Source organism: Carettochelys insculpta, chromosome 1, assembly GCF_033958435.1.
Source record: "Carettochelys insculpta isolate YL-2023 chromosome 1, ASM3395843v1, whole genome shotgun sequence".
Classification (NCBI taxonomy): Eukaryota; Metazoa; Chordata; order Testudines; family Carettochelyidae; genus Carettochelys; species Carettochelys insculpta.
This window is the reverse complement of record NC_134137.1, coordinates 172,958,390-172,983,343: the sequence shown is the minus strand read 5'-3', so window position 1 is coordinate 172,983,343 and position 24,954 is coordinate 172,958,390. Positions and strand designations below refer to the sequence as shown.

Sequence of the window (24,954 nt, the reverse complement as noted above, 5' to 3'; positions counted from 1 at the left end):
ACAAATGCAATTTATGTTGAATGATCAGTGTCCAGATCTTCACATGGGGCCATGATTATAAATAACATCAGTTCTAGAAACGTCATGTTTACGTCTCTTCATTGAACTTCCTACAGTTATGCTGCTCATCAGTGGGGCCCTGGTGAATGGTCCATACGCACTGATCACAACTGCAGTCTCCGCCGACTTGGTGAGTTTGGCTTTCCGCTTGTTTTTGCGTTTAGTGGACGCTCCCACTCGTTTGCCCTTATCTGGGGAGAGAAGCCTGGTTTCTCTGGGGAGCAGTAAATGTGTGTAAAACGGGTCTCAAACTCTCAGCCTTGGGGCCATCTGTAGCCTAAGCAGTCTCACAGTGCAGCCCACACACGGTTGCTGGCACTTAAGTCCCTGTGGCCCTGGGAGGTGTCTGTACCTTCCCCCAAGTCCAGCCATTGTCCCACCCCTGCCCTGCCCTCTCCTCTCATCATTCCTTCCATGAAACCCCCTCCTCTGAGGGACATGGCCTCGGGGATTCCTGGGGGCCTGGCATGGGGTGGCGGCAGGGGTGAGGTTGCTGGAGGCCACAGGGAAGCAGAGCCACACAGCACTCTCTGCTCTGCTGCCTAATCCCAAGCCTGTCCAGTCTCTCCACTTCACTGCAGTGGTGGGAAATGGAGCGGCTTGGGAGATAGAGGAGGAACAGAGCCGGCTGCTCTGTAGTTCTGCATCCTGCAGCCATGATGAGGGGCCCAGCCCCAGCCCCAGCCCATCTGTGGCCTCGCAGGATAACCTGAGTAGGGGGGACCAGCCTGTCCATAAGACGGTTGGGGAGTCTGCCACGGGGTTCCCCAAAGCATGAAGCCTGGGGCGGCTGCACCAAGCCATCCTAGAGACAAGATGGTTCCGTACACGCCTCCCCTGGGCCATGCTGGCAGTGGTGCAGAGGTAGCAGCCGGAAGGGGCCCCCAGGCAGAGTTTGAGATCACCCAGCAGTGGCTGGCAGGGCTATGGGATGCCAGGGTCGGGCGGTGGATGTGCGCAGGCTGGCAGACATGGGGAGGGAGTGGTCGGGGGCACTGTTCTTCCCTCCCCCCGCCCAGGCCCTGCCACTGAGGGCTGCTTCCTGGCACACTGGGAGGATTTGAGAATTAGCACTGGCCCTCAGGTAAACTGAGACTGAGCTCTCTGGTGGAAAGCATCGTGGAGCTGGGTCCGCGTAGCGCACGTACAGCGGGCATGTGTGTGCTGCACTTCTGTGTGCAAGGTGAAGAGTAACAAGCAGGACGGCAAGCGTTAGGGAGCTCAGCCCTGTGTTAATACAGATGAGTGGCCTCCAAATTACTCCTACCTCATAAGGAGAGAGACTACGGAGGGACTCTGGTAAGTAAACACTTGGCGTGCGTGCTGAGCTCGTGCCTCAGGGCGTGTCTCATAGGTGTGCCATGTGCCGCTACACCCTGCGCTTTTTTACCCTGCGTCTTTGAGAGTGAGCAGTAAGATGTGCAACTGGCTGGAAAGTGGTGCCCATTAGGCATGGAGGTTACTGTGTGGGGCTTCCCCTCACCCTCCCTTTGCACTCATGTTAGCCTCCACTCACCCATACCCTGCACCCCAGTCAACCTGTGCTCCCAGCTTCCATGCCACACCAGGCCTTGCAGGCTTGTGTTCTGATTGGATCACGTGCTTCACGATGACATTGCCAGGTACCTTTTCTTCCACTTTGCTTTTTTAGTGCGAGGTAAACGTATTGCTTTGAAAGGTGCTGGATGGCGAGAGCCCTGCAGAGTGAGGTGCAAAATAGGTACAGGAAAGATGGCAGATAAGTCCCCGGCCTGGCCCAGCCCAGCATTTGTCCTGTGCCTCCTTAATGATCCGTTCAGTCAATAGCCACAGTGCCGCAACTGGTGGCTCGAGCGTAGGATCTCTTCACATAGACTCTCGCCTTCTGGGAGCTGGAAGGAAACCACCAACTGATTTTTCTCATATGTCACTGAACAACCATCTGACACTAATGACTTGAGACAACTGGAGACCTAGACTGAAATCTTTTCTTACCCTGAGTAAATAAAAGGCTCTCTGTCTTATTAACAACCTTCTGAATCATCCAGTCTCCTATAGACCAAGTTATAAAACTGTTCCTGTGATCATGAGCTTTACTCTGCAATCCTATTGACTAACTGGCCTAATGAAAAATAGCCTTCACAACTACTTCCTTGTGGGCCATTTGACTCAAACCTGCTCAATTGGCTTCTCATGATTTTTATGATTGATACTCTACTCTGGATTTGTTAGTTTTCTTGTCCAGGGTTCTCTTCCATTCTGCAGCGATTTCTGGCTGAACTGACAGACAACCATGCAGCTGCAGAGAAAAATCGCAGATTTGAAAGGCAACCTTACATGCCCTGGACACCAGAATAGACAGGGTTATTTGTAAAGAACATCATTAAAATAGATTTGTTATGGGGGAGTTTTTAAAGCAGCAATAAAAGGATCTTGCCCCTATATATTTAAGGCTGTTTGGTAAATAAAGTTCATGCTAACATGTATTTGCCTATGTTTCTCTGTGGGAAAGACCAGTGATATAAAGCAGGTGTATGGCTGTTTCCCAGGCTTGTCTGTAAATGGTTATGAATGGAGTATTTGTCACTCTAGGGTACCCATAAAAGTCTGAAAGGAAATGCAAGAGCACTGTCCACGGTTACGGCGATCATTGATGGAACAGGTTCTGTAGGTAAGCTGTTCAGAAGCTGCCTCCCTTCTGTAGCCCTAGTGCTATACAATGACCGTGTAGTTCTGCTCTGACAGCAGACCAAAGCTGGCATTGAGAATTTCCATGTCTCTCTCAGTGATTTTTTCACACCACATGTGCACAGTTTGCATGGCTGTGTCTAGATTGCTGAGAACCATCAGCAAAGATATGCAAATTGCACAACACATTTGCATATCCCCCATCCACACGGGGCCAAATGTTGGGCACACTCCCTCTGCCAAGACATCCCCTCTTCCTTGTAGAATGAGGAAGACAGGGATGTTGGCAGAATGCTCCTGACACAGCAAATTTCTGTCAGGAGAAACCATCCCCTGGCTAGCGAGCTACACCAGCGTTAGTGCAGCTTCGCGGATGTACTGTATATTCTCTGTATGCTTTACGGACATATGCTCTTGCAAATATGTGCCGGAATGGATTTGCTTTTATGAAGTGTGAGTAAAATATCCAAACACCACCTATCTGACCATTGGCACTAAAAATTCTTCCACCTCATATTTGTAACATATTTAACATATTGTATGTTAGGTGCTGCTCTGGGGCCTCTGTTAGCTGGTCTCATCTCTCCCTCTGGTTGGAACAACGTATTTTACATGCTAATGGTGGCAGATGCATGTGCCTTACTGGTAAGTCTAAATAATATGTGCTGTGCCATATTTCTTGCTTATCAAGCCCCTTGTGTTACAATGGAAGTGTCGTCTACAATTTTATGGGATTTGTACTGAGTGGGAAGTTTCTGTTCATATTGTAGGTGCTTTGGGCTTTTCTTTTTGTATTGTTTTGTTTTTTGTTTTTTTGTTTAAGAGCTAAGAGGAGCATTTTGAAATTTATTGAACTTTGAAGCCAAAGAGCAAATTAGCTTCACTGGGTGGTATATGTATGCAGTGATTCACCAAAGGGATTATAGAAGATATAGTTGGCAGCAAAAATCCATTTCAAAGGTTGGGAAGATAACTTGGTTTTGGGCTGCAGAAGAATTCTTCCTTTTTTTTTTTTCCACTTGAAAGCAACACTGAAGTAGCAATGCCAATTTACTGAAATAGTAACACACATGGTACTACACCGCCATAGAATCAGTATCACCATGGTAATGTAACTGTTAAGATCGAATGCGTCCCATATTCCACTTGTTCCCGGTGTCCATCACTTGCTTCCTGTTTGACATAAAAGCATAATAGATGAATGATCTGAAAAGAGGCTGTTTCTGACCTGCCATATTTTATGTTATCTAGGCAGATTGTCCTGTGTGGTGTTTAAGGTGCAAGATAAGAAGTCAAACACTCTTAAGGACAAATTATTTGCTGGTGTAACTCTGTTCAAGTCAGTGGTTTTATAGCAGCAGAGAATATAGCCTGTAGGTTCTGTTTCTGATTTTGCCAAAGAATTCCTGAATGCCTTTTGTCAAGTCTTTTAGCTTCTTTGTCCTTCTTGCTCCTACCTCTGCCAATCACAATACTGGCCCACCTCAGCCTACATGTAGATCACAGCATAAAGTTGATTTTAAGGCGCTGATCTCGGTTTTACAATGCGGCTGTCTTCGTTGCGACTAACATTAGGTCAGATTTAATGAGTGCTAAGGTTGACATTCTTGTGCAGATCATCCCAAGTGGCATAATGCCAAGTCTGAATTTAAAAGGTTGGATTAATACTAGTGGAGAAACAGTGCTACTTGAAATCAATTTTATTGGCCTCCAGAGGTGTCCCACAGGTATCCCACAGGTGTACATTCTGTCTGCTTTCATATCATATCAACAGGTGCCTCAGTGCTTCCCCCCCGCCCCCGCTCTCCAGGTGTGCAGGAAGTAGGAAACAGGAAGCCCAGGATTTTCAGTTTATTTCCTTATGATCAGTGTGGTGATTGCAGCTAGCCATGAAAGAAAGCCCCAGCATGGAGTCACCAGGAGAACCAGGGCCTGAGTTCAGCTAGTGGGCTGGACCCTGCCCCACACCACATCACGTGGCAGCTGGGCTGTGGTGGTTGTACTTGTGGGAGAGGCTGAGAAACTTCTTTTCTTCGTTGCACGTTTGTATGGGGTGCGTCTGGCGGGCTAACCCCTGTCTCACTGCACCATGTGCTGGTGGCACCATGCGGACCATGCATCCAGAAAGTAGCATGTCCTGGCCTGCATGGGGTGAAGGCTTCTGTGCTTCACATTTTCCAGGGCTCACCGAGGGCCACGGTTGGGGGTGCTGCCTGGCTCCTGTAAGGCAACACACCCCAGGGAGGTGGCCAGTAAGAAACCAGGTGACTGCAGCATTGTCAACAGGAGCCTCAGCTGGCCCCTAATTATGTTGGCCACTGCTATTTTTTGGGCTCCCCCGACCTAGGTACACCATATGGGGGGATGTCCCTAAAGAGGGCAGTGTAAATTTTCAGGCTGGCCCCCTCACCTAAGCACACCACTCCAGGACACTCCCTTCCCAATGCATGTGGCTCAGGGGAACCACAGTCTCAGCAGTAGCAACCTTGCTGCATTTTAACTGCAGGAACACTGAGGTACCTGTTGGTCTGATTCCCTCCCTACCTTTCTGCCTGTGGTCTGGTGTTAATCCACTGTTGTCACACACACAAAAAAAAAAAGTGGGATTGAAGGTTCCCTGCCTTGTGAAAGGTGTTCTTTCATCAGAGTAAAACTGAGGTACCTGTTGACCTGGTCCAGTCAGCTGGAGCACATCCGCCATCATATATGGGATTGATAGTCCCTGACGTGCTGCCCCGTGAAAGGTGTTCTTTCACCAGGGGAAAACTGAGGTACCTGTTGACATTGAACAGTCAGCTGTGTGCTCCCAGAACACATTTCTGAAGAGTGCTTCAGCTTCTGAAGCCCGCCAACTGTTCGGCTTTATTTCCCTCGGGATTTCCTACTTTCCTTCTCTGTGAATAATGTGAAGTCTTTCCCTATGCACATGGATCCAAATACATCCAGTGTTTGGTGTTCTTTCACTGAGGGAAAACTAGTTGAGCAACCTGTTGACATGGTTCAGTCTTGGTTTTCTCTCCCCTTGGATTCACTACTTTTCCTTCTGAAAAATGACAGTTTGCTTTCAGCTTGAGGGGGATGATAACAGTGAGTGCTCTCAGGATGCATTTGGTTAAAAGATCTGTAATGTAGATGACTCAAACAATTTCTCTCCTCAGGGAAAGAGACTTCTGAAAAATGGCCATTTGTTTTCAAAGGGAGGAGAAAGAGGGCAATGCAATGTGGGAAGATGACATCACACGCCCACAACCACTTGGGGGAGCATTTTTTTTCCTCATGAAGCACCAGTGAAAAAACCCAGAATGCAATGGTGCTGAGGGAACTCTGGGATGTTCCCACAATGCACTGCTGCAACAGTCAAACTTTGTGATTTAGTGGGGACACGCTTAGTCAACTTTGTGGGGAGGTGCAGATACTCTGTTTCAACTCTATAGAACCCAGTGTTACAAAGTCGACTTTAATAAATTATATTTTATTTTGTAGTATAGACGTAGCCTCAGAGAAGTTTAAGTGGGCTTCTTTTATACATCCTTGGTAAAGTGCTTTGTTCTCACAGGAAGGTGATGACAGAAGGGCTATATTTTTGTTGAACACTTCAGAATCAGGTCTCAGCTCTTCTGTCTGATCTTCACAGACAGTACCGTATGCCATACAGTTCCATTGAATTCAATCACATGCATGTAGGGAAGGTAGAGTCCCTACACATCCCAATATTAGAGAAGGTGGGGTCCCCACACATCCCCATATTATATAAGCAGTTATTCCCCTCCACGTCACACTTTCAATTTGAGCCTCATAGGGGACCAGAGAGCATCTCTCTAATTCAAAAAAAAAAAAAGTTGGTTTGTTCTCAAGCTGTTCCATATAGTAGAATAAGACTTCTGGAAATTAATAATTAAAATGGACACATTAATCACATTTCAAGAGGTGCTCCCACAAATATTCAGTAGTTTTTAGAGCCTAGCTCTTTTAGTAAACAGATGTACTAGTCCAAAGCAGCATGAACACAGTCTGAGATCCCGGGTTTTTTAAAGAGCTGAGTGTCATCTTCCATCATTAATGGAAATTCTGCTTTCCACTAGCTGGGTTCTGTCAAGTGGATAATGTGCGTTTAAAATGACCACATAACTTGTTTACTCAGCCATTACTGTTGCTGCGAGGATTTCTGCTGGCCAGTGGGTAAATTCCTTGTGAGGGTGATAAATCCAGCAATTGGAACCTTTTTATTTTTCCCCCCAATGTAACAGACTTCTGAGATATATAGGCCTTTGAATTCTATTGAATTCCAATGAGAATTAGGTGTAGGAAGGGGAGTTAAGTGCTTCAGAAACTCAGACTTCACTTCTAAAAATAGTTGCATCTGGTTCATGCTGGTGATAGCCAAAAAGTATGCGAGATAGAATTTTTAGCACAGAGTTTTCATCAAACATCATGGCTGTGTCTACACATACCAAAGACTTCGAAATTGCCATGCTAATGGCCAGTTTGAAGAATACTAAAGCTGAATATAATATAATATGCATTTCAGCACTTCATTAGCATGCCGCCAGTCATGGCACTTAGAAATTGCTGCGTTTTGCTCCTGCATGGCTCGTCTACATGGGGGGTCCTTTTCGAAAGGACCCCACCAACATCAAAATCCCCTTATTCCTATGAGCTCATACATGTCAGCGCCTCATTAATATTCTTCGATCTGGCCATTAGCGTGGCCATTTCAAAGTTTTTGGTAAGCGTAGATGTAGCCCATCTGGAAGATCACTCTTCTGTTTCCCCTTGATGAAAGGCTGTGTTAATTGGCATACCTCTGACAGTAAGTATAAAGGGCCCGCCCCTACAGTCAGTAATAGACATGAGTAATTGCTTGGGATTAGACCCAAATGTGCACCTGGGAGCAATGGTGGCATAATTGTTACCATTTTTTCTTGCAATCTTAGGCTCCCTCTGCTGGTCTCATCAGAGTCTTGCTGGAACAGTTATAAAATTGTTCTTGTTCCAGCTGTTAAAAAAAGGGAGATGCACAGAGGACAGTTGCCATGTATTTGAGTCCCTTTATTCCATGGATAGAAGTGGAACATTTTTTGTCTGAAATGATGATAAAATGTTTGGAAATTTTTTCAGGGGAGTTGGGGTGGGATGGATATTTTTCTCCAGTTTTCCTTCCTCTTGTCCTCCCCTCTTCACCATTTTGCCGCTGAAAAAGTAGGCAGTGGCAGGAGAGGGGTACTGAAAGATGTAGGGAGAGGAAAAGAAAATCAAATTGAAAAAATTGGGTTTTTATTTTCAATTTTGTCACAATGCAGGGTAGGGTTGCAAAAATGTTCTGTTTTGAAAACTGACTTACCTCCAGTCTTTCCATAATCTCTGGACCTTTTCAGGCCCAGAAAGACTTTGATTTAGCTCTTCTCACATGAGTGGTGTAAATTCATCTTCCAACCATTGACTGAACTTGCATGAATTTAATAGGTTTTCATTTGGAATGATAAATGGGATAACATTAAGTGATGAATTCAGAGTAATTCAGAAAACTTAATTGATTGGTTCATCAGTCTAGATTTTAACTCAGTTTTTTTTTGTACAGTTCTTACTCCGTCTTATACGTAAAGAACTCCAGTGTAAGATGGACCACACCTTGTAAGTTTGCCATTTGTGGGTTTTCTTCTGTAGGATAATTGAATGCTTTCATATCATCCTTGCTTTGTTCACTTTTGTGCTCCCTCTCCTTGCAAAAATCTTTTATTCTTGCTTTATGTGTCTGTACTTTAATCTGCAGTTTTTTGGTTGGTTTGGTTTGATTTGGTTTGGTTTGTAATGAGTAACCTCTTTTTCTTTAAATCCTGGAGATCTTTCTTCAGAACAGGTTTCTAAAACAGTAGGGGAAAGCTGAATTCTCTGTAACTTTTCTGTACAAGTTGGGGGGCCCATCTTAGTTTTTCACTTGGCGGTTCTTTGGTTGCGGGGGATGGAATTCTTTTAATAATTCCAGTTGTACTTTTGACAGGAAGGAAAGGGTGGTTCTGATTTCAAACCAGTGCAGATCCAGAGATGTTCCAACAAATCAGTGGAACTATACAAAAGTAAAATGAGAGAAATCAGAACGAGGCCCCTCATCTATAAATACAGCATGGAATAGGAAAGCGTATAATGAAGAATGTGAACAGTGCTTTGAAGATATTGCTCTCTTGTTATGCATTGTTTCAAAACTTCTCATACGACCTACTCTTTCACAGGTTTAAAGAACACTGAATTGTGACACCTCAGGCATGGAATTAAGGTCTTCATGTGTGATTAAAGCTACACCCTCCAAAAGACTATGGAATAAATTATGCTGTATTTAAGAGAATATCTTGTGAAGAAGCATTTTGCACATTTACCATGAGACAATTTAGAAATTCAGTTGATGAATTTCTGGTGAAATTTTTTGTTTTTATGTTTTGTTTTTCTTGTTTGCACATAATTCCGTCTCTCAGGTTGGTGACTGTTGATCATATGAAGAGACAGAAGCTTTGAGAAGCTGCTAGTTGAACTGCTTAACTGGGTCAAAAAAGAATTGCCAAGTGCCTTTTGATTCATTTTGATAGGATATTTTAATTAAACCTTTAAACTGCATATTTTTAAAAAAGTGCAAGGAAACTTGAGAATAGAGTACAAAGAAGACAATTAACTTTCTTCAGATGCTCCAGCAGTAGAATGGGGCTGGCTCGGATTCACCGCTATTCAATATCTGAAACAGTTTAAAGAGTAAGAAAGTAGTATGACCATGTTATCAGACTTTAACTACAGCACTAACTTATCCTGCACTGTAAAATCCCAAGGGCAGCATTCTGCTCTTTTATGTATAATAGAGTAGGACTCATATATCAGTAGGTAAAGTGTGCTGTAAAAATGTAGCCTCCACTGGCCCCCTGAATGGGGAGTTTTGCTCATATGGGGTTGTCAGAAAAGGAACGAAGAAGTTTACTATAGTTAAGCATATCCTGTGAGGAGTTTTAATGACTTTTGAGGGCATTATACACCGACTGTACAAACTTTATAGACTTGTTTTGCTGTCAATGCTATATGCTCCTTTGGAGTTGCAGGGTATTTTTTATATGAAGGGCAAAAGCATCGTCTTGTCTGTGACTCAAGCTTTAACACTAGATGCTTTTTAAAAAAATAATGTGTGAACAAAATCTATCAAGAGACTAGCTCAGACTCCAAGTTCAGAGCCAAAGTTATACAGTTTAAAAACCAACAACCCAGGTACTGGACATGACGTGAAAGAAGAAAAGAAATTCAGAGGTTTATACTATCCTGTAAGTGTTAGTGTTTTCTTGATCTGACCATTTTTAATCTACTTTCAATAGAAGATAATCTCCTAGTGAAGATGTACAATAATGTTAAAGGGAATTCCTGTGAAAGAAATTTCCATTGTGTTGATTACAAAGGTTAAATAGACTTAAACTGTATATAGTAACAAGGTGTATTTATTAAATCTCTGTTACTGTTCTAAATTTTGCTTTTAACTTTTTTACAAAATTATGTGATACTGTACATACCTCCCTTACCTAACAAAGTAATCTTTCATAAAATAACCCTTCAAAACATCCAGTGAAACTTCTCAACTTCTTGTTTGCATTTTTGTTTCTGTCACAATGCTTCATCTTTCTGATTATTTTTGTTTTGTTTTTTCATTCTTTAACCTTTGAGCAGTTGTCCTTGAATTCATGCTTTTCTCCTTTTCATTTTCTCCTAATCTGAATTTTTCCCCTGATGCAGCAAGGCACTTAACGCCTGCTTAAGTGCGACTGACTTGAACTAGGCTTCACAAATGCTGAAAGTTAAGGACATGCTCGTGCACTTTGCTTAAAGCCCCTATTCAGCAAGGAACCAGCCGAGGCCTCAGTCCAACAGAGATTTATGCATATGCCAAAGTCAGCGTGAGATAAAGGTCTCTGTCCTGCAAAGACTTAGGTAAATGCTTAACTTCACACATTATGAGCAGTCTTTCCCTATAATAGCAACGAAGGGTCCTGTAGCACCTTATGGACTAACAGAAAAGTTTTGAGCATGAGCTTCCGTGAGCACAGACTCACTTCATCAGATTCTGGTCTTGGAAATCTGCAGGGCCAGGTATAAATAAGCCAGAGCAAGGGTGGGGATAACAAGGTTAGCTCAGTCAGCAAGGGTGAGGCTACTACCAGCAGTTGATCTGGACGTGTGAACACCAAGGGAGGGGAAGCTGCTTTTGTATTTAGCCAGCCAGTCGCATTTTTCCAAGACCAGCATCTGATGAAGTGAGTCTGTGCTCACGAAAGCTCATGCTCAAAACTTTTCTGTTAGTCTATAGGGCGCCACAGGACCCTTCGTTGCTGTTACAGATCCAGACTAACACGGCTACCCCTCCGATACTTTTTCCCTATAAGGTGAGCAATTGGGTGGCTACCTAGAATAGAGTCAGGTGCCACCCAGCTGATTTGCAGTGCGCCAGCAGCAGGTGTTTCTAACTAGCGGTGCACATCTGCACATGCCTTGGGGCACCTAACAAAATGTATTCTGCACATGGAAGGAACAAGTTAGTTGGAACTTAGACTAGAGTAGGTTAATTAAAGTCAATGAAACCTCACTTATGCACACTGCATAAAGACAAGTGCGTGCCCAGTCTTCTTTAGGGTCAAAGTGTTAGTTGCCAAAATTGTTTTATTCTGAAATGTCGCCATTTGCAAGTTTTTAATAGCTCTGTCTCTTCAACTAAAGTCTTTGGTTAAAGTGCTTCGCACGGTATTAGTTCATAACAATTATATTGTCAAGATGTTTACTGTATTCCAGTTTTAGATGTTTTCCTCTGAGGTGCTGACTTTATTTATATCTTCCTCCCCTCCACATAAAAGCCCCTATGTGAGGCAATGACTGTGTCCGAGGCACAATAAAGAACCTCTCTCCCACCAACTGCACTGGCAGACTAGAGCTCTCAGCTCCTCAGACTGTGTCCTTCATGATTTGTAAGTTTAGGTTCTTTTTCATGTACGCAATCTTTGCAGTTCACTTAGCTGTTGTGAGGTATTTGTGTGTCCTTGGAGGAGCTCTTTGCTACTTTATTTGGAGTTGATTGGGAGAATCCATATATGTAAATCAGAAAAAAAAACACACTAAAATGCTAGCCAACAAATTAAACGTCCCAGATAACCTGAAGAATAATAAACCCAGTGACGCATTACTGATGATTCTTAAGGTGCTAATTCATAAATTTCTGCACCAGGAAAAGAATGTGAGCATATGGAATTTCCTGGTCATTAAGGCCAAAGGGTTTTGTCTGTAACAGGAATTCTACCTGACTAAGAAGAGCAGGATCAGGCTTCAAATTTTCAAAGTGCCGTCAGTCGAACTTCTATAAATCTGTGTTCCTGGTTTGCATGTGTCATACGTTTCTGGTACAGATCATAAAACTGAAGGTCTAATTTCCTTACCTGATTTGCTTCTGGGAAAGGAATTTGGCCACTTCTCATTTACAAAAATCTTTTGCATTTTGAACAGTGTATTTTGTCTGCTTGTGGTGTCAACAACTCATTCACCTGGAATGAACAAATTCATGTGACTGTTGGGCAACCTAGATTAGTGAGTGGGCCGCATGAGTGGCCCTCCATCAGTTCAGAGGGCTGCAAGATTGTTGTAACTCAAGACAGTCTCCTCGGAGAGGGTAGTTTTTCTAACTGCACTTGCCTACCTAGAATTTGCAGAAAGTGTTGATAGAACCATAGCAGCACTTTGGATGCAGAGGGAGCATATGGCTCTCACAGTCAATATTTTGTGCATTCCACAAGCAACTCACTTCATGTGCCCTTGCTTTACATGCACGTCGTCTTAATGGTAGGGAAAAACTATGCGGATGGAAACCAGAAGAATCTGGCAATCCTGTGTGTGGGGAAACCATAACCGAAATATCACACAGATAACCCTGTGAACCCTGATGGGCCTGATCCGCAGCCAGGAGGTCGCCCACCACTGGTGTATAGAAATGCAGAAGAGAAGTAGTCAAAGTGTGGTTACTATCTGAATGTGACATGTTTCACTTTTAAACACTGATTATTTGCAAAGTGAAATATTTTTGTACCTTATATTGAATAAAGATGGATTCTGTGTTTATGTTTAAAATGTGGATCACTTTTACCTTTTCTGTAACTTTATAAGGACATTGTCCATTTTCTGCCTGTGTGTGTGGAGAGTGGCCTCTTCTTGCAGGAGTAGTGGAGATATTTTAGGTTGCTTTCCCTAATAAACCTTCTTCTAGATGCAGTGGCTTTCTCACATAACGCTGGAATTAGACTCTTTGGAGGAGGAAGTAGTGACCAACCTGCCCGTTAGATAGACAATGTGGTTGAGATAATATCTTTCATTAGACCACTTTCTGTCAGAGACAATAAACCTTCCTCTCGGTCTTATGTGAAAGCAGACACTATGGGAAGGAGACTGGGCCCTGCACTTCTTATACTAGTTGCCAGAGCTGTGTCTACACTACAAAAATAACTTTGAAGTAGCTTCGAAGTAAAACTTCGAAGTAAGCAACTTCAAAGTTGAGCGTCTACACACACCCTACTTTGAAGTTAAACTTTGAAGTAGGGCTCTACTGTATTCCCAGGAATGGAGTAAGGACTTCGAAGTTGGGCTCCTGACTTCGAAGGTAACATCGAAGTAAAGGAACATGTGCGTAGACTTCCTGCTGGCTACTTCGAAGTAGTGCCTAACTTCAAAGTTAACTTCAAAGTTAGTTCCTAGTGTAGACAGACCCATAGAGTGCCATTTGAACTCTGTCCATTGTGTTCCATCTGTTTTTGGATTTACAGTCAGTATACACAGACAGTGAATACTGCTGTGTCTTCCTTCTTTACTCTGCTCACTCTTCTCTCTCTTTCCCTCCTCCCTGTTCCAAGCCCTCTCAAGAAAGTCCTGGTCTTGATCAACTTCATGTTTAATGTTGTGTGACTCTCCTACAGATATAATGGGATTTAAACCACTTAGGCATGAAGGAAAATGGTAGGAGGGGAAAGCAAGTTTCCAGTTAATGAAGCTTTGCAAAATTATTTCAGGAGAAAGATTTCTGTAGGGCTAAAACATTTCTAAAGAAAACACGGGGGGGGACCATATATTTTGTTACCTTTTTATGGGAAGGAGGAAGAAACGAACACACTTTTAAAAAATAAACAGTTCACTTTGAGGTACAAAGAACTGAAAGCCCTGGAGTAGGTTGGAAATATATTGCAGCCCATATAATACAGAGCTATTTCAAAGTTTTGGTAAGTACATTTTGTAGCTGTTGCACTCAGGCTTACAGAGCTAGGCTATGGCTACACTCCAGAGGCATTTTGAAATAAGGTCGTCTTCTTCGAGTGGTCCCCGTGGGTGCTCCACAATAGGTGTCGGGCTCGCCCGGCACCGTGGATCGGAAATCCTCCAGCAGTTTCTCCTGGATCGCACATGCGCCAGCGCGCGCCGCCCCCCCTGCATGCCCCCGGCCGTGTGCATGATCTGGTCCCCGCCAGTTCCTTCTCAACTGCCATCGGCTGCAGACAGAATCCACTCAGGCTAAGGCCAGAGTCAGATTACTTAGTGTTTTTTTTTTCCACGTGTAATTTGTTGTTTTCGGTTATTAAACAAAAAAACAAAAAAAAAAAAGAGAGAGAGAAAGCAAAGACAAAGAGAATATCAGCAAAAAAAAGGGAAAAAGAGAGGAGTGGAGAAGAGAAGAGCGGATGTGAAGGCCATTTAGGCTGCCCGCTGCCGCAGGCCAGTGATCACTATTTGGGGTGGAAAGGCACGGATTAAGTGCTATGTGCCCTATTAGCAATAAAGGACTCACTGCAATGGCCTCTTCAGGTTTTACAAAGCGGGAGTCATGCCGTGAAGCTGTGCCGGCCTCCGTGGGGCATGGCGAAGCCATCCGATGCCTGGGGGAATTACGGCTACCCAGACGCGTTCTCACTGTGCTAAGCTCACAGTCAGGGCCAGGAAGGACAGAGCGATGAGGCATAAAATGCTCTTGTTGATAAGGCTCTCCAGCCGGACTTGCTGGAGAAGCCTCACCCAGAAGGGCCCTCTGGGTTGCATAAGAGGAGGGTAGGTTTTCTCTGATCTCCTCAGTGCAGAAACAGAGGAAACTCTCCCTGGCTCGATCCTTGCCTTGCGTTTGCAGCGAGCAGGACAAGCGGAGCACACAGCCACCAGCCGCATACTCAGGCAAGTGGCAGCGCGGCAGCGCACGTGGCAGAGGCTGAGCCTCCGGTTATACAACAGCCAGCACGCGCGGCGCCTAGAGCATCAGCCAGGCAAGCGCCGGAACTGGCGGCATCGCCACAGGCGGCACAGACCCCCGCGGCACCAGCAGTGCAGGGGTGCCAGGCACGGAGCTTGCAGGCACCAGAGGAGGATACCTGTGCGGCACCGCAGCTGACGGTGCCGAGCGCGGTGCTGACAGCGGGTCCGAGATCCCCGGCATGGGAGGGGGCGGTGCTGGCCCCTCAGCAGAGGGGCAAGGCAACATCAAAAACCCGGCACTGCAGTCCATCTCTGGACACGGCTGCGCTGCTGTTAGCATCAAGCCCTCCCCCTGTGATACACATGCCACACCGAAGGCCTGTGTCTCCACCGGCCCATCCAGAAAAAAAAAGAAACAAAAAAAAAAAAAAGAAAAAGAAAAACCTCCTTCTCCGTTCCTCCAACCAATGTCACCATGGTTTGGGCCACCTTCACCCATGCTGCCATGGTCGTCCTTATCATGCTGGACACAGACAAACCACAGGCCTACACCCAGGGGCAGGTCCCCCCCCGGCCGCTCAATACCCCCGTGGGCACTCCCGATCGGGGACGGAAACACAGTTGTCTCAAGGGGAGTTAATTTTAGAACCCCGAGACTTTCCTTCACAATCCTCCAGTGAGCAAGTGTATCATCGACCGCAGGAACCTGAGGGTTCGAGAGGGGTTTACCTTAGTGGTTCCTCCTCATCCTCCCCAGATGAGGCCATGGCCCCCGGGGATGTCTCTCCCCCGGATGACCTTAAACAGTTTCAGGAGCTGTTTAAAAGGGTGGCTTTCATGCAAGACATTCAAACGGCAGAGGTGCAGGAGAAACATCACAAACTCCTGAAAAATTTGAGACCCCCGGCTTCATCCAAAATTGCTATTCCATTGGACGAAGCCATTCTGGAGTCAGCCACTACTGCATGGCAGACTCCGGCCTCTGTTCCGCCTACGAACAACAGAGCGGATAAGAAATACTTCATCCCGGCAAAGGGCATGGAGTTCCTCTTCAGTCACCCACAACCAAATTCTTTGGTGGTCGGGTCATGGAGTTCCTCTTCAGTCACCCACAACCAAATTCTTTGGTGGTCGGGTCATCCCAGCAGAGGTCAAAGGCTTCTCAGTACAAATCGGGGGATCAGACAAAGATGCTAAGAAGCTAGAGCTGTTTGGCAGGAAGGTATATTCCTCTCCTATCCTGCTATTGAGAATGGCAAATTATGGGCACACCTAGCAAACCATAATTTTGATAATTACTCTGGGCTTACTCCCAAAAGATAAAAAGCCGGTGTTAAAGGCGATTGTTCAAGAGGGCTATGCAGCATCGCGGACAGGAGTCCAGATTGCCCTGGACGTGGCGGACATGGCGGCACATTCAACGGCTACAGCAGTGGTCATGCGTAGAGAATCCTGGCCCCAGACGTCGGGTATCTCGAGGGACCTACAGGCGAAGATTGTGGACCTTCCCTTTGATACACAAAAGCTGTTTGCAGACTCAACCGACTCGGTCCCTCACTCCAGTAAGGACTCGAGAGCTACACTTAGAACCACGGGCATTTATACTCCCCTGTACAGGAGGGAAAAGTTTTATCCTCAGCAAAGACGCTGTGCTTACAACCACAGCATGCTCAGTATCAACGGGGCTACGGCCAAGGGCGCTATCAATAGTGGCAACAGTACAGAACTCCTAGGCGATGTTCTCAACAAAGCTGTACGCCCTGGGGTCAGGCCCAAAGGCAACAAGTTTGATGGGTATGTCGGGGGCTGCACTATCAATACCCTCGCTCAATGCCACTCTCGCCTCATGTTCCATCATCGCCTCAGACCGTTCCACTCCCAATGGCAAAAGACCATCACAGACATATGGGTGCTGGAGATCATAGCCACGGGTTACGCGATCCCCTCCCAGTCGCTTCCACCGACAAAGCCTCCCACCAGACCTCACCTCAGGTACGCTGCCACGAGGTGAGGCTCAAGCAGAAGGTGACTCACCTTATGTTCATAAGGGCGGTGGAAAGAGTGCCGGAATAATTCCAGGGGAAGGTTTTTATTCACACTACTTCCTACCAGGGAAAAAAACAGGACCCTGGAGGCCCATCTTAGATCTTCGGGGCCTCAGCCGTTACTTGCGCAAGCAACAGTTTCGGATGATCACAGTTGCCTTGATACTCACGGCACTGGACGATGGAGACTGGGTTGCAGCACTCGACTTATGAGATGCTTACTTTCATATAACAATCCACCCGGCACACAGACGCTTCCTCCGCTTCATGGTCAGCCAGGAGCGCTTCCAGCACAGGGTTCTTCCGTTCGGCCTCTTCTCGGCCCCCAGAGTCTTTACCAAAACCCTGGCAGTGGTGTCAGCCTACCTGCACAGACAGGGGGTGTTTATTTTTCCCATATCTGGGCGACTGCCTGCTAAAAGGGACCTCGAAGGCAGAGGTCTCACGCATGATACACGTCACAGTGGACACGTTTCTTTGCTGGGCCTCGTCATCAACCTCGCAAAGTCAAAGTCCAAACCCACACAACATATAGAGTTCATAGGGGCACACACAAACTCTATCACAGCAAGGGTGTACCTACCCGACGCCCGCTTCCGCGCCATCAGTTCGCTGGTGCAAGTCATTACATACAGCCCCGCGGTGCCGGTCTTTAACGTGCCTACAGCTGCTGGGCCACATGGCGGCAGCGACGTTTGTGGTACAGAATGCCAGGTCGCACATGTCAAGCCTGTAGCATTGGCTGGCGAGCGTTTACAAACTGGCATCCCACACTGTCCACAGGGTGGTGTCGCCCACAACAGAGGTGCGCAGATCCCTGGCGTGGTGGGAAAACCCCGAGAATCTGCTAGTGGGGGTGCCTTTTCACCAACCACAAATTTCTATTTTTCTTACTACCGACGCCTCCCACATGGGATGGGGAGCGCACATCGGCGACAAGGTAACGCAAGGGCTATGGTCCCCTGCGGAACAGACACTGCACATATCCATACTGGAGCTCAGGGCAGTGTTCAACGCCTGCAAACATTTTCGAGATTACCTACATGGCAAAGTAGTTGGGATTCAATACAGACAATACCTCCACTGTGTTTCTACATTAATCGACAAGGGGGAGCACGATCCCGTGCCTTATGTGCGGAAGCACTCCGATTGTGGAATCGGTGCATCGCCAACAACATAACGTTGAAAGCTTCGTACTTGCCAGGCACTCACAATGTGAATGCAGATCAGCTGAGCAGGCGCTTCGCAATCATGCACGAATGGCAGATCCGTTCCGATCTGCTACAGCGCATTTTTCGTACATGGGGGTTTTCCCCAGATCGATCTGTTTGCCACCCAGTACAAAAAAAAAAAAAAGCATCCCCAGTACTGCTCCAGGGCAGGAGTAGGGTGAGGGTCCCTGGGGGACGCATTCATGTTTTCATGGAAGGGCTCCCTACTTTACGCGTTTCCCCTGCAGCGCTTATCCGCACGGTCTTGCACAAAGCCAGAAGGGAGAGAGCTCGCATGATACTCATAGTCCCGCTTGGGATCGGCAGCAATGTTTTCCCTTGCTTCTGCGCATGTCGGACCGCCCACCGCTCCCTCTACTGGTGACGCCAGACTTACTCACGCGGGCTCAAGGGTCCATAGTGTACCCGCACCCTCAGGGTCTGCACCTACAAGCATGGCTAATCCATGGCTCAGCTCCTTAAAGAGCACATGTACAGAGAGAGCACAACAAGTCCTGGAATGTAGCCGAAGGACCTCCACCAGGAGGACTTAGAAGCAGAAATGGACTTGATTCACAGCCTGGTGTTCTGCCAAGCAGTTAACTCCCCTTGACATTCCTATACCTGTAATACTAGAATACTTATTAGACCTCAAGAGAGGCGGGTTTTCTCTATTCTCGCTAAAGGTCCACCTTGCCACTATATCAGCCTTTCGGCATACAGAGGAAGGGCCCATGGTATTCACCCATCCTATCGTTACCAGGTTCTTGAAGGGGCTGGTAAACCTGTTCCCCCCCTCAGAAACCGCCTCCACTATCGTGGAATTTGGACTTGGTGCTCAGCACACTATCGGGTCCACCTTTTGAACCATTAGCCACAGTTCCCCTACGTCTCCTTACGATAAAAACAACCTTCCTCCTTGCAACTACGTCAGCCCGCAGGGGGAGTGAGCTCGCGGCAGTGATGGCAACGCCGCACTGCACAGTATTCTCAAAGGAGGCGGTAACCTTAAGGCTGCACCCAGCCTTTGTTCCAAAAGTCTCTTCGGAGTCCAATCTTAACGAGCCAATAGTTTTACCCTCGTTTTACCCGAAGCCTCGCAGCTCTGGCAAGGAGGCATGCCTGCATCTCCTAGATGTGAGGAGGGCATTGGCCTTCTACACAGACAGAACTAAGTCCTTCCGGAAAACAGACAGGCTTCTAGTCTCTCTTGCTCCCAGGTCAAAAGGAGAAGGTCTCTCTTTCCGGAGAATCTCAAAGCACATTGTGTCCTGTATAAAAATGTGCTTCGAACTTCGAAAGACTCCTTTGCTGGCCCCGCCCAGGGCTCACTCCACCAGGGCGGTGGTGGCGTCAACAGCCTTCTTCAAGGGCATTGCGTTAACAGACATCTGTAGAGCGGTGACCTGGTCATCCTATGACACCTTTGCCAAGCATTATGCCCTGCCTCGGGTATTCTAAGAGGATACCTGTCTGTCGACAGTAGTCCTCTCGGGGGCAAGCTGCACATAAACCGATTACCCACCTCCTTACTTGGGTTACTGCTGGGTAGTCACCTATTGTAGAGCACCCACGGGGACCACTCGAAAAAGAAAGAGAAGTTACTCACCTGTAGTAACGATGGTTCTTCGAGATGTGTCAGTTCTCATTAAAACATAGGAAACTAGAAGAGCCTAGTAAGTCTTTGAGCTACCTTCTGGCACTCTGGACAGGAGGCACAAAAACTTGCCATATTGGCCATGTCTACATTAGAAAGTTCTTTTGATGTATTTTTCAAAAGAAGGGGGCTCTTTTGAAATATCCAGTGAAGCTTCTACACACAAAGTGTTCTTTCACGATTACATTGAAAGAATGCAGCACTTCTTTCAAAAGAGCTCTTGCACTCCCATTTCAGGAGGAGCACCTTTTTTTGAGAGCTTCTTTCAAAAGACAATATGTAGATGCTCTGCAGGCCCTTTTTTCCAAAAGAGCAGTCCTCAGGGTGCCTGATTTTTTTGATCATTGGCCTATTCTTTTGAATGAGTGGGGGCTGTGTGGGCTCTGATCCACATTCTTTTGATCCACTTTTTTGTGTGTGGACGTGCTTTTTTGGAAGAAGTTCTTTCAGAAAAGATCTTCCAGAAGGACTTCTTTCGAAAGATCTCTGTAGTGTAGACGTAGCCAGCATGATTGGTCATCAAAACTGCAACCAATCTCTGTACAGCAGGGGTCAGCAATCCCCAGCATGGGTGCCAAGAGTGCCGTGCAAGCTGCTTTTCATTGACATCCAAAGCGGGAGCCAGCCCCACTCCTACCCCTCATGCAGCTAGGATCTTGCTGAAAGCCATGCCACCTGTGGATTAACAGAAGACACAGCTAATGCTACCAACCACCATTTTAAGCGTAATGCTCTGCATCTTAATTTATTTATTAATGAAGCTGTTGTAAGTAAGACTATTAGTGACCTTAAAATTATCACCAGCACTTGCACTGTATATAGAGGTCAAAAGGTTGAATCTCAGCACGCCACCTTGGAAAGGTTGCTGAACCTGCTGTATGGTCCTCTCCCTTCTCATGGGGCCAGCAGAGGGCATGATTCTGACAAGCTGTAGAACTTCTCTTTGAACTGGTTTTGAAAATAGTATTTACTGTTAGAACTCTTTTGTATGGCTAAACTGATCAATTCAGTAAAATAACTCATTTATTAAAATGAGGAAGCGATGGCCAATCTTTCACAAGTTGCCAACCTCTTTAACGTCGATAGCTGATAGCATCCCTCCCAGAGGTTTTCCTCAACCTTGTTCTACCACTACATTGTTTGCAGAGAATGTCTGATTCCAGGGCTGCCAATTGATTCATATAGTAACCTGGTACTAAAGGTCTTGAAGGTAAAATCTGATCCCTTACTTAGATGGTAAGCCTTCAGTTCAGGGACCTTCTTTTACTGTGTGTTTGTGCAGATCCTAACACAAGAAGGCATTGATGCTAACAGAGCCCTTTAGGTACAACCAGAATACAAATAATAAATAATCTCTAACCATGCCTTGTAACTGGTTTGGTCATTACTCCTTTCTTCCAGCTCTCTTTGCACTACGCCATCCATGCGCGTATTACCTCACATGCTGCTTTTGCTGTTCCATGTCCACACCCTGCTGGAACTCTGTCCTCTCTGAAACACTGTTGGTTACCCACCTACATTTCCCCACAATAGATTAATACAGACGTGATAGGTGCTGATGTACAAAGATAGTTGTGATGGCACTTGATAACATGACTTCAGGCATTGTAGCCTGCATGTTGTTAGGACTTTTCAGTCCTGCTAAGCTAATTTGATAGAGCTAAACCAATTGGAAAAAACATACCCATTTTTCCCACCAAACAAGACTCCAGTAGTTTACAAAACCATAGTTCAAACATTTAGGCTACATCTAAACTATAGCAATCTTCTGAAAGAAGTTCTTCCGGAAGATACCTTCCAAAAAAATCTCCGTTCGAAAGAACATGTCCACACACAAAAAAGCAGATAAAAAAAATTGATCTGCTCTTTTGAAAAAGAGCATTCACGCAGCCCCCGCTCTTTCAAAAGAATGGGCCACGGATCGAAAAATCTGCCACCATGAGCACTGCTCTTTCAGAAAAAGGGCCCGCAGAGCATCTACACGCAGGGATTTGTTTGTTTGTTTTAAAGTAGCTTTCGAAAGGTGCTCTTCCTAACCCGGGAGAAGACAGCTTTTGGAAGAAAAGTAACATTCTTTCAATTTCAGATCGAAAGAGTGCATTCTGTGTGTAGAAGTTCCATGTGTTCTTTTGAAAAAGGGCCAGGTTTTCCAAAAGAACTTGCTAGTGTAGACACAGCCTCCATGAGGATATTTAGAGCTACTGAAAGTGCCCTGGGAGAAGTGCTGTATTAAAACACATTTGACCATTGTCTTCTTGACTTAAGCACTTGTACTCCTGGTGGAGCACAGGTCATTTACAAGTCTCTTCCACTTCACTCTGTGTCAGGACAAAACTTCTGGCTGACTCCGGGAGTACTTCAGTTGTTCTCCTTCAGTCTCTGTAGATCTTCTCCACGTTGTCTGCGGTCTTCTTCTTTTGCATTTTCCTTGTGGGTTCTATTTGACAGCTTGACCGACTATGCTGGATGATGGTTTTCTGAGAGTGTGGCCTAGCCGTCCCCACTTTCTTCTCTTGATTTGAACATCAAGTGGCTCTTGTCCTGCTCTGTTCCAAAGCTCCTCATTTGTGACTAAGTCGTGCCATTTGATATGAAGGATGTACCTCTTTCGGCTTCTAGGATTTCTTTTCTCATTTGCCTATATAATATGAATGGCAAATATGATGTTCACACAGGTTTATGGAAAGGCTACAGTGATTTGAGTTTGGCAACAGACTACAAAGATGAACGAAAGATGGCAAAAATGTAATTTCTAAACCTCATTACCGTCCACCTTCTAGACAGCCAAATTATTGTCAATACATTCCAGTGTCAGACTTGCCTTTTTCAACTAAAGGAAATTAAAAAGAACAACTCTGGAACTTCACTTTTCAAATCATGAAGACCTGAATGGAAGCCATAATAGCATTAGGCATTGTTTGTACGTACCTCTTGGGGTGTAAGTCTCTTTAACTGTGGCAAATGCTGCTGCAAAGACCTGGGGAACGTTCATGTTTGTTGCCCAAAAAAGTGGAGTTTTATTTTTAATGACATTTCACCTTCAAATACTAAAGACGGACAACGTTGGAAACTTTTTTTTGGCTTCAGCCTATTGCAAGGAGCATGTGTGGCATTTGGAATAAAATAACCTATTGTTCTTGCATCTTGATCTCAAAGGAATTTCATATGGGATTTCTCCTTCCATTTGTAAAAGTTATGAGGTATGCTGAGTGTCTGTATTCAGGGTTTAAAGGCTTTAAAACATGTCTAAAGATGTCTAATTTTATATTTATGCTGGTCATATTAATTGACTCTCTGTGACTCTTAATTGATACAAATTTATGATTCCATTTAGATATTATAAATCAATGGTTCTTGCAGTGGTCAATGCACAAGACTGCTAATGTTAAATGCAGCAAGGAGGGTGAGAACTTCTATTTGACCAACTTGTGTTGGTGAAGGAGACAAGATTACCTGAAGAAGAGCTGTGTATGGATTAAAAGCTTGACTGTCTTACCAACAGAAGTTGCTCCAGTATATGCACCTTGTCTCTGTAATGCCCTCATACCAATGTGTCTGTGAGGAGTCTGCCAATGTCTGTTCTAAGTGTTTATTCAAATTCAGATCAAGCCAGTATGTTATAGAATTGGGGTGTGGACTCAAAATCTTTATTGGGAAGGCTGTTATTGAAGTCAATGGATGTTCAAAGTTGTTGGATGTTTTCAAACCCGGGTTTGACTTTAAGATCTGTTTTAGTCAAACACAAGTTATTGGGCTCAATACAGAGAGAGCTGGGTGAAACTCTGTGGCCTGTGTTATACAGGGTTATTAGACTAGATGGGCTCTTCTGTCCTTACAATCTGAGAATTACAATTTTCTTACCTCTGAACAATGACTTTTTCAGTTTTAGGGGGGAGTGTTGTTTCTGGAGGCATTTTAAAACTTTTGAGATGGAAATCATTTTCATTATCTGTCTGCTCTGGTAATTACACATGAGACTGTCAAAGCTTCAGAATGAATGAAGAAATACACGTCTCTTTAATTTCAGTGGAAATTGTTCTTCTAACCCCTCTAGATGGCTTATGTTATCCTCTTGATTTAAGGGCTGATTCAAATGTTTTTATGCTTTCTTCTCAAGTGCTGTAGATGTAACATGAATTTCTCTTCAGAATTTAATTGTCTGCATTGACGTAAAGAATCTTGCATTTCCCCTGTTCATTTCCTTTGTTATGGCTAATTTTCATTTGGGAGTAATGTTAGAAATATATCTCCCCTAGAAGCAGAGAATTATTTCCTATTAGGAGAATATTCAATTTCACATGTCCCTCTGTGCCATCATACATCAGGCTCTCTTCCTACTGCAGTAAACTTTTCATGCATCAAAGACTAGGAACACCACAGCTGTACTTTTCTCAGACACGTTCTGTATGAACTGTCTGTCACCTGCTTTGACAACTGTTCTGTGCAAGCTGTTCCTGAAGCTGTAGATTGATAAATATTCCATATGCCACATTTTTAATTACTTTCTTTATCTGCCTGTTCCACATGCAGAGTAAGATAGGATTTTTTTCTTACTTTTACAAAAGGGGCCAAGCAGGGCTTAGCCACATTTCTTTCATTTCCATGAGTGATCCAGAAACTTATTCTACCTTTTAAGACAATGCTGCAGTATAAGGGGCTTCCTGTGTGGAAGAACAGCACACAATGCTGTGTTTCACATCTTTCTTTATGGTTTGCATAGCACAGGCTTCCCTTGATGGAAAAAAAATTGAATTTTGATTTTTTTAGTTTACCTGCATTGCAGTTCTGTCTAGAGGCCAGGGTTCTATTAAGATAGGGACGGTATGCGCGCGCGCGCGCACACACACGCATACACAACAAAAGCAGTCTCTGTCACATGAGCTCACAGTCTATCACTGCTGTAAATGACACAACTCAAATTTGTCCTGCAAGTCCTAAATTATCTTTGAAACCTCAAATGACCTTGTATTCACCTGTCCTTATCCACCACTACAGGAATATTCTGGTAATCAAATCCCTGGGGAAAATGTAGCATTTCAACATTTCTTCTGTTCTTATAATGCTTCTTTTCTTATAATGCAAACAACAG

General features: G+C 45.1%; 1 protein-coding gene across 1 annotated transcript in view; it reads left to right on the top strand.

The window, feature by feature from the left end:
• The window catches only part of SLC37A1 (solute carrier family 37 member 1), a 62,958-nt gene extending 52,216 nt beyond the window's left edge, over window positions 1–10,742 (top strand). Inside the window, exons 16-20 of the mRNA XM_074983412.1 lie at window positions 117–190; window positions 2,632–2,710; window positions 3,275–3,372; window positions 8,306–8,358; window positions 8,955–10,742. Of these exons, the coding sequence (XP_074839513.1) occupies window positions 117–190; window positions 2,632–2,710; window positions 3,275–3,372; window positions 8,306–8,358; window positions 8,955–8,970 (320 nt within the window). The 3' untranslated portion in view covers window positions 8,971–10,742. The remainder of the gene's footprint in view (window positions 1–116; window positions 191–2,631; window positions 2,711–3,274; window positions 3,373–8,305; window positions 8,359–8,954) is intronic.
• The last annotated feature ends 14,212 nt before the right edge of the window (window positions 10,743–24,954 follow it).